The following is a 10,428-nucleotide window of genomic DNA, read 5'->3' on the forward strand; positions in this document are numbered from 1 at the left end:
GAAGCTGTAATTTATAATACATATATACTACCAACAAATAATAATAATAATCTTTTTCTTTTTTTATTATCATTATTGTTATTGTTATATACGTTGAAATTCATCTGGCGTCGAGACAATGGGATTAATCCCAATCGACTGGTCCGACGTCAGAAATTTCAACCTCAAAGTTGCCGAAACAAGATTGCAGCTGAATCGCTGAAATCAAGTTGGTTGCGTTCGTTTCAGTCTACGCAAGGAAGAGGTGGCAGCACTGTCCGGCCCAAACGAGTTTGCGGAATTTTACACGCGTTTGAAGTCCATCCGCGATTTCCACAAGCTGCATCCTAACGAGGTGAGTGCAGGTGTTAATCACAGATAAATTCGGGCTAATTGCAGGTAGCTACTGATTAATACAAAGGTACGAACGCAAAAGTCCAACTAAACGTACGATAATTACATGCGAATATTGGCTAAATACAGGTAGGTACTAGTTAATCACAGGTAAATACTAGTTAATCACAGGTAAATACTAGTTAATCACAGGTAAATACTAGTTAATCACAGGTAAATACTTGTTAATCACAGGTAAATACTTGTTAATCACAGGTAAATACTTGTTAATTACGGGGTGGATACTGATTGAAACGCTGATAGGAAATTAAACGTGCGATGAATCGCGTTGCTTCAGATTTCCGTGCCCATGTCAGTGGAGTTTGATGAGCTGGCCCAGGCAAGAGACAACCCCGCCACGGACGACACAGGTGAGTGGCGAGATCGCACGGCTTTCCGATTGCGTATCCTGCAGGCTTCGCCTTTTCACGAGGCCGATCAGCCCAAGTCCTATAAACAGCCCCACGGGGTGTCCACGAGGCTTTTTTTTCCGAGCCCTGTCAAATTTTGAGATTCCAAGAATCGAAAACGAAAATCGAATCGAGAGAGAGCGCCGGTTCTTATAAATTCATATACGAAATAGTAGGGAATACGCGCAGTAACAATACATATATATAAATGTAACAAAGCTTTTATTACATCGTTCATCAGTTTATAAAATCAGTTATGGAAATATATGCCGACTTTTGCGTATGCGCGCGCGCGTTGCAGTGATGGCTGAATTCACGGACGAGGAAGGATACGGTAAATACCTCGACCTGCACGAGTGCTTCGAGCGATTCGTCAACCTCAAGGGCATTACCAGGGTCGACTACCAGTCGTACCTCTCCTCCTTCGATCAGCTGTTCGACATTCCAAAGGACAGGAAGAACTACGAGTACAGGAAGTAAGTGCAAGCACAATAAAGGATATACAGCAATAAGTAATAAGTAATGCTGTATACGCCATATTTTTTGCGTACAGATTTTTTCGCGAATTCAGACTGGACGGACACTTTCGCGAGTGGTTAATTTTGCGGTCGGTGAATTCCCGAATCGGTGAAGAACAGCGTGTTGTTATTTTCGCGGTCGGGGACGCGTTCGCGAAATTGGCGAAAATTAAACCACTGCGAAATATACAGCATAATACAGTAGTATACTAGTAAGTCAGGAATTAGGAGACCGTCGAGTACATTAATGATCTCAGTGCATCGCTGGGATGAGATCCTAGGTTGACGTATCCCTCCCAGCGGATGGTTGGTGAAGTAGAGGAGCCAGGAGTTTTCCTGTCGCCGTCACTTATTTACCGCTATCGTTTCTATTTTCATTACTTATTTTTTCGTAGAATCGCGAATAAAATACAAACATAGTAAAAAAAGTTAAAACGAGTGTTATGGGTTCAGCGTGCAAAGCCTCGCTTCCTCCATGCTCTCTCTCTCTCTACGCTTGAATCTCTTCCCGGTGTCTGATCGCAGGTACATAGAGATGCCTGGACTACCATCAAGATACGGGCAGGGTGCGGTCCCAGCCTGCCTTGATCTTGCATCGAGAGGATGACCTCTATCCCGGCGATCGAATTCGCCGCCAAGTGGGAAGGCGGCTCGTTTCCCGGATGGCCGGTAGATGGGGGGGCGGGGCGTTTCGCAGGATGCCGTAGTGGGGGAGGCGGGCGTTTTCCCGGATGGCTGCGGTGATGGGAGTGCGGGCGTCCTGGAGGCCGTGAGTGGGCGGCGGGGCGTTTTGCCCGGTGGCGTGATGGGGAGGCGGGGCGTTTCCCGGATGGCCGGTGAGTGGGGAGGCGGGGGAAAGGGAAGTTAAAGGGAAGTGTAAGACTGCGCATAGTTCTCCTGGAAGCAGAATATGGGCCGACATTTTCAAACATGGAGGTGGGGAGCATTAAGCACCGGTAGCTGCCAAAGGAAAAAACTGCACGGCATCTTTGCGTTCTCTGTTCCGCGCGACACTGAAAGAGATTGTCTCCGCCTACTTACCGCATACAGTTTCGCATCCCGATCTGTACAACTATTCACCGTTTTGCTACAACGAAAAATCATTCCTAATAATTTATATGAAGAAAATAAGAAAAAAAATGAAGAAAAATTCACCTTCGGCCTACATGTCATGTCCCATTGTGTGTTTCTGACGCCGTGGCAGAACAGAGACGTCGGGGGCGCTGGCGCACACGGGCGCTCACCTCGACCTCTCGGCCTTCTCCTCAGCAGAGGAGCTTGCCTCTCTCGGTCTCGATCGTCTCAAGTCTGCGCTGATGGCCCTCGGGTTGACAGTCTGTTGGCGGAACATTTCCTGGAGGAGAAGGGCCAACCGACTGTTCAGCACAAAGGGAAAGAAGTGAGTGGTGAGGGAGGAAGGGAGAGAGGGAGGGAGGGAGAGAGAGGGAGGGAAGAGAGGCCGAGAGAGAATGAGAAGAAGGAGGTACAGACAAAGTAAGGTGAAGAAAGAGAGAAGAGAGAGAGAGAGAGGAGAGAGAGATGAAAGAGAGATGAGAGGAGAGGGCAAGAGGTAGGGAGAGCTAATCGACTATTAAGCACAAAGGGAAAGAAGTGAGTGGTGAGGGAGGGAGGGATGAGGAAGAGAGAAAGAGAATACAGGCAACGAGGGAGAAGGAAAAAGAGAGAGAGAGAAAGAGAGAAGATAGGAAAAGCGAGTGAAAGTAAGAGAGTTAGAGAGACAGATAAAGAGGGAAGAGCGAATGAAGAGACAATCGCACCATAGAGGCAGAGGAGAGAGAGAGTGAGCACGAGAGAGAGAGAGTAGAAGACGCCGAGATAGAGAAGGAGAGATGAGAGAGAGAGAGAGCGCGAGAGAGAGGAGAGAGAGAGAGAGAGAGAGGAGAGAGAAGAGCGGGAAATCAGACAGTAACTGCTTCCTCCTATCTATGTAAAACCGCCTTCTCCATATTGCTAGGCTGGAGAACTCGACTCTCTCTCTCGCAAAGTCGAAGCCGGGGAAGGTTGGCAAGAACGCTCGCGACGTAGAGAAGCAGAGAGAGGTGGCGCTACTGGAGGCGCAGCTCTACCGTCTGGTCGAAGTCTCGGAGTAAGCCGGACAGCGACGGGGCTCCAATCGTGTGGCCGTCGCCGTCGTGATTTCAACACTTAAACTTAACTAACTAATTTGAGATGAAATAGGCAAGCAATGTATATTCACGAATAATATTTGAACATTGTCGACGCTAACCTTTAACAACATCCTAAATAATAAACAATAATATCAATTATACGAGGATCAATAACAAGAATGATCTTCGACTGAATGCTCGTCCGTTAGGTCGGCCATCGCCGAACGTGATGACTCTCTCCGTTTCGTGGCGACAGGTAGCAGCGCGTTCGACGAATAGGAGAAGTAACGAGAACAGCGAAGCGCAGGGAAGAGGACGATGAGACGAGGCGTAGTCGAAGGAGGTCCGACGGAGGATGACGACGACAGACAATCCCATACAACCCGAAGAATCACCGTAGGGATGGACGGGGAGAAACGACCTACTTGTGAGGAGGTGGGGCAAGACTTCGTAGGCCAAGGGGGGGGAGGGTCTGCCCTCTGACCCCCAAATCAAAATCATAATTTTCTTTTATAATTATTATATGACGTTAGTCACACAGCATGGTCGGGCTATGTGCGTGTAGAGCTGCAGAAAATTAGTATTTGTCACTAAAACAGCGTCCTAAATGAATTTATAAAGCACACATTTGACTTTACTCAAACAAAAATTTCATACACACGCATAACGCCTGTGTTACTCGTCGAGACGCCACCCGCCAATCCAAATCCTGCTTCCGCCTTGCGGTTTTGGGGAGTCCGTTCAACATTCGCAGCCAAGCATTCATTCTGTTTCGACATCGCTCGCTAACATCATTGGTTGTCAACAATTAGCCGCAACCCGCCCGCCCCCGCCACCGGGGCCCGCCCGATCCCCCACCAGCCGCCACCCCCCCACCGCGCCCCCCCAATTGATTATAACATTTTGTTGTCGACATACACCCCAACATCATTGGTGTCGACATTCACCGCCCCAACAATATCATGGTTGTCGACATTCACCCAACATTCATTTGTTGTCGACATTCACCCAACATTCATTTGTTGTCGACATTCACCCAACATTCATTTGTTGTCGACATCATCGAAGCCATTCATTTGTTGTCGACATTCACCAACATTTCATTTGTTGTCGACATTCACCCAACATTCATTTGTTGTCGACATTCACCCAACATTCATTTGTTTGTCGACATCACCAACATCTTCATTTGTTGTCGACATTTCAGCCATACATTCCATTTGTTGCGAATCAACTCCAACATTCATATTGTTGTTCGACATTCACGCACCAAACATTCCATGTTGTTGTCGACATCACCCACATTCATTAGTTGCTCCGACATCAGCCCAACATTCATATTGTTGTCGACATTCACCCGAACATTCATGCTTGTGTCGACATCCCAAACATATCATTTCTTGTCGGAACATTCAACACGCAAACATCATTTTTGTCGACATATCACCCACATCATTTGTTGTTCGACACTATCACCCAACATCATTGTTGTCACGACATTCACCCAACATTTATTTTTGTCGAGCATGTTACGTAACGTTTAACTTTTTGTTCAAACATTTACGATAACTTACTTTTTGTCAACATTTACGCAATGTTTACTTTTTTGTCGACAAACTAATGTTTACCCCTTCAATTTAGCTTTCAACCTTTGCCTAACGTTTCTTTTGTTTTTTCAACCTATAACCTCGTTTTATCACACCTTTTTTTATTCTCAACATCGCAATATTTTTTTCAACGTTCAAAGATTCGCGTAATTTACTTTGCATGGATGCCGTAAAATGTTAATAATTAAAACTAATAATTAAATTATAATTAAACAATAAATAATTAATAACCTAACTAGTGTTTCACGGTGTTTACTGTTCTGCTATCCAACAGGTTGTACAAACTTCACGGTCTCAACATTTCGTATACGTGCGAGATTTGTGGAAATCACACGTATAAAGGACCAAAGGCAAGATTACTCAGAGCGGAAAAATGCTTTGCCTGTGAGTACAAAGTACTTTGTGCAACCTGGGGCATCCTAAAAAATCTATGTTGCTGTCTCCGCGCGAAACCCACGCAATAGCAGCGACGACCAAAAGGTTTTTTTTTACATTTGTGGTTTCATTTTTATATTTTGTTTATTTATTTATTATTATATGTCTATATATAATAAAAGTATAATATATAACTAACTTCTACTAGTATTCTCTGGAAGTGCATAGTTACTAATCGCTCATAGTAAGACTGAAACACAAGCAATGCTGTGGGCCAAACATTAGGACTGACCTAAATAACTAGTATCCTCACAAAAAAAGACCCTAACCTACCTACTACTAGAGAATCATGGTCGGGGGACAGCAAACATAGAACTTAAGGATGGCCTCGGCAGTCCTGTGGGGCGCCTTCGTCCTTCTCTCTGCTTTCTCTCTCGCCATCGATTCAGTCAACATAACATAATGTTGCCCAATCACCAATTCATCAATCCTGAAGCGCAAAAGTTGAGGATGATTCTTTCTGTCTTATCACTCGCCATCAATTCATTCAACGTTCTATTTCTGATGCGCGTCGCTACCGTGAAACAACGAAGTTAAGGCTAATTCTTCTTGTATTTCTTGTTGTTGTTGTTATCATTATTATCATCATTGTTATTATAAATCGTTATTATCGTCGTCATTATTAGTAGTAGTAGCAGAAGTAGTAGTATCAATTTGATATCGTATATATTAGTCGTATGTCGTGGTTGTAACCTTATGTGATCTCTCTGCGTTCCACCGCGTCCGCCGCACCACGCCGTGTAGGAATGGAGACACGCGCACGGCATGAGATGTCTCGGCATACCAAACACCGCTCACTTCGCCAACGTCACCAAGATAGAGGACGCCATCGGACGTGAGTCTCGTCGCCGCGGCAACCGCGCGCGGGGCGGTGGGGGAGGGGGGCACGCGAGATCTTTTTGGGGGGAAATCAAAACGAAGAGATGTTGATTCCGAAGCGGCAAGTTTGTTCCGATCGAGTCCATCTGCGATTCGCAATTATTATTCATTATTGTTAATATTCATTGTAACTATAGTTATATATATTAAACAATATAGTTATTGTTTATTTTCGGGGGTCTGACCCGATGATATTCGTGGAAAATTTTATTCGCTCCCCCTTGTTCCCTTCATTCTCCTGCAGTGTCGGTATTTAAGCGGGCAAAAAAATAATTCACCACCTTTCGTTTCATTCGTGCTCCCGCAGTGTGGGAAAAGATAAAGGTTTCGAAAGCGACCGAGAGATGGCGCCCCGATCAGGACGAGGAGTACGAGGACAGCCAGGGTAACGTCGTCACGAAGAAGACATACGACGATCTGAAGCGACAAGGCCTGCTGTAGGAGGAGCCAGCGAGTGGGAGAGAGAGGAAGGAGGGAGAGGGGGAGAGGAGGAAGAGAGGGGGAGAGGAGGAAGAGAGAAGAAGACATACGACGACCTGAAGCGGCAAGGCCTGCTGTAGGAGGAGCCAGCGAGTGGGAGAGAGAGGGAGGAGAGGGGAGAAGGGGAGAGGAGGGAGAGGAGGGAGAGAGGAAGAGGGGGAAGAGAGGGGGAGAGGGGAGAGAGAAGAAGACATATGACGACCTGAAGAAGCGAGTGGGAGAGAGAGGGAGGAGAGGGGAGAGGAGGGAGAGTGGGAGAGAGAGGAAGGAGAGGGGAGAGAGAAGAAGGGGGGAGGAGACAGACAGGGAGAGAGAGGGGAGGGAGAGAAACAGGGAGAGAGAAGGTGGGGAGAGGACGAAGAGAGGAGGGAGAGAGGAAGAGGGGGAGAGGGGAGGGAGACAGACCGGGAGAGAGGGAGGGGGAGAGGACGAAGAGAGGAGGGAGAGTGGGAGGTTTACCAGAGAAGACTACTATACTCGATGCGATACTTGACAGCGATGCGATTGTGTTAGAGAAGTTTGTGGGGTCAACTAAAATCGTGTGACCATTCGTCGTCTGACATGATACTGAGCGAGATCTATTCGTGCTATCATAGGGCGCGTTTGTTTGGTCGGATCCACGGATCACGATCCGATGGATTCGTTGATCTGACTGTTTGTTTGGTCGGATCACTTGATCTCGATCCACTGAACCCGACCCTGCTAGCGAGGCGGATTCGAACGGGATTCAATATGGTGGCCCGCGCCTCAGCCAATCACAGCTTGTTCTTTGTTATGAACCATCCCGTGATAGGTCACAGCGAAACGTAAACCGGTGAAAGTGAGTTTGCGTTTGTTTGGATTCGTCAGACGGATTCGTCCCAAACGAACGCGCCCGTAGATTCCAATTCTGAGAACGTGAATGCGTACACACAATCACTTGATATTTCTGCACGCGCGCTTCTCCGTTTTCTTTCGTTTTTCGCTTATCTAAAGACGTCGATTTCTGATTCCGTAAAGATTGAGGTGTGCGGCCGTGAACGAGTCGTTAAGACTAATCTGTGAGAGATAAGGATGGGTAGGAGTGTAACTAGGGCTGAGAGGGTCTATGTCCCCCAGGGTACTATCGGAGGGTACCCTGGGTACGGTTCGATATATCGGAAAGTACCTCGGGGTTCTATACGATATGTCACTGCGTACCCTGCATTGTCCCACCGTACCCTGACTTTATATGGACGTATTTCCGATGTTGTAAAACTAAAATACAATAGGTAGCTCTTTGTTTAAAAGAAGGGAAAAAGAAAAATATAGTCAAGCATAGCATACATTTTTATTGGATTGCGATGTTTTGAGGTTTCTTGCGATGTGATGTGGTAACTTGACAGAGTGTATGTATTACGACATCAGTTGGCTGAAAGTCAGGGTACGGTGGGACAATGCAGGGTACGCAGCGACATGTCGTATAGTACCCCGAGGTACTTTCCGATATATCGAACCGTACCCAGGGTACCCTCCGGCAGTACCCTGGGGGACATAGACCCTATGAGCGTAACTAGGACAGTGGCAGCATGGATCATGGCGCGTTGTCGCGTGTAGACACGAACATGTACATATATATACTCTCTACATGTGTTCGTGGCGTAAAGCCTTGTGTATGTTTCACGTGTATATAACGTATATCACGTTTTAATGGTGTTTTCTTAATAAAGTTTCGTCTTTATTGTGCGCACACATGATGTAAACTGTTTCGACCATATTTTGTTGTATCAACCTCGAGCTTTCAGTGCATCCCATGCAGGTTTGAGTAAATACACATATAAATCATGATAATGATAACAGCTGGGTATACATAGCAAATATTAGTCTGAATTTATATTAGATATAAATGAAAACAGACACAAAAACAACATGAAATGTATTTCAAGTCAAGATATGCACAATTTTATTAGGTAGATACAAAATATAATCTCACAGTTGCCCTTCCCCCCTTATGATGTGCCCCAAGTCTTTAATATTTCATATAGGTCATATAGTCTGAATATGCTTTCGAAATACACTAAACCTAATTAGGTCGATCGTATTCGTAATGCAGAGCGTTATAGTGGGTGATATATTAATCATGCCCTCTATAAATGGGATGGAAATAGATAGATATACAATATGCGCCTGTGCGTAAGTGATACTGATAGTAACATAATAGAGCCATTGCTCGCGGCTTGACCCGAGAAAGAATCATCGAATAGAGACTGTCACCACATCCGCCCGTTCTTAACTTCCGGTGATCTTTCGTCGATCGTAGTTAGATTCCAGACGATTCTTTGATCATAACACTTATTCCGAAGAACAGAAGGATGGATGATACACGGATACGTGCGCGGAGAAGGTCATGCGAAATTTATTCGGAGAAAAATCATTCATGACGTCATTACTACGGAGCTACGACAACGCGCGGCGCCTGTCTACGCACGCCAGCTGCTTGTGTCATGGCGTCCGGTGGTGATCTCTCAATCTCATATACTCCAGACCATCTTTTAGACGATGAAACAAATCCACTCGAAGACGAAGAAGTCGAAGTGGCGGCGCCGACAGAAGACGTTTTCGAAGTGGAAAAGATAGTCGGAGTGCAAAAGCAGGGGGTAATTATGCGTTAGTTCGTCCGCGATTCAAAACTACCGAGAGGCGTGTCAACAACAAGCATTCATTGTTGGGTTACCGCTTCTTTGCACACGCACGCAAGACTGCACGCAGTGACTTGCGACGTGTTCACACGCGGATAATATAAATGTAGGGCCAAGTATCGCACGCACTTTTGTAGTCCTTCTCGAACTCCCCACTCCCATAGTTCCCAGTCGAAAAGTTCTCGCCGCGTTCGTTTCATTTCGCCTTTCCACGAATTAGAATAAATTGCCCGATATGTACAGTACAGTATTCGGCTATCGTACAGTCAGCAGGGGATACGCTCACTGTGACAGTGTGTGAGAGACTGATGCGGCAGATTTACAGACCACGTTACCAGTTACACTTACAGCCTCTATATAACACAGCAAATTGCTGAGGATTTTTAATTGAGAGATGAGGGATGGTATACAATCTCTCAGCTTCTTCGTAAAAAAACTCCGCAGTGCGATTAATTCCGTCGTGGTTTGTGATAGACGGGGGGAGGGGTGTGTGATCGGCCCTAGTTAACTATACAACCTGCAGTGCTCTCTGCATGCATGGTAACTAGAACTGGGGGGTACTAATCTATGCTGATATACACTCATTATCGTCTCACTCGCACAAGCAAGGAAGCTGCTATAGTAACCAGTAACAAACTTCTCGGTGGATTTTCTAACATCTAGCCGTGCCACTCACTGTGTTTCCTCCTCTTCACCACACATTTACATATTGTAATTATGTATGCGTTGTGCATGCTCTGGCTCTGGAGCTAAACCTCCAAATGCCAGGCTATAAGTGCTCTTGGAGAACCCTATATATATATATAATCACGGATGATAATGACAAACCCCTGATATAATCAATGCAAAAATGCAACTTTCCCTTCACGATTTCAATCATGAATTCGATTTATTCGAGTAGGCCCGGCTGGCTCGCACGTATTATGCATTCCCCCATAAAT

The 10,428-nt window shown here is 45.8% G+C and overlaps 1 protein-coding gene across 1 annotated transcript in view; it reads left to right on the top strand.

The window, feature by feature from the left end:
- LOC106818904 (splicing factor 3A subunit 3-like) overlaps positions 1-6,862 on the top strand; it is a 9,802-nt gene extending 2,940 nt beyond the window's left edge. Inside the window, exons 4-13 of the mRNA XM_014823574.1 lie at positions 229-334; positions 671-743; positions 1,084-1,258; positions 1,826-1,866; positions 2,067-2,136; positions 2,505-2,699; positions 3,276-3,407; positions 5,311-5,431; positions 6,216-6,306; positions 6,658-6,862. Coding sequence (XP_014679060.1) covers positions 229-334; positions 671-743; positions 1,084-1,258; positions 1,826-1,866; positions 2,067-2,136; positions 2,505-2,699; positions 3,276-3,407; positions 5,311-5,431; positions 6,216-6,306; positions 6,658-6,791 — 1,138 coding nt within the window. The 3' untranslated portion in view covers positions 6,792-6,862. The remainder of the gene's footprint in view (positions 1-228; positions 335-670; positions 744-1,083; positions 1,259-1,825; positions 1,867-2,066; positions 2,137-2,504; positions 2,700-3,275; positions 3,408-5,310; positions 5,432-6,215; positions 6,307-6,657) is intronic.
- The last annotated feature ends 3,566 nt before the right edge of the window (positions 6,863-10,428 follow it).

The sequence above is a fragment of the Priapulus caudatus genome, unplaced genomic scaffold, assembly GCF_000485595.1.
Source record: "Priapulus caudatus unplaced genomic scaffold, Priapulus_caudatus-5.0.1 Scaffold2634, whole genome shotgun sequence".
Classification (NCBI taxonomy): Eukaryota; Metazoa; Priapulida; class Priapulimorpha; order Priapulimorphida; family Priapulidae; genus Priapulus; species Priapulus caudatus.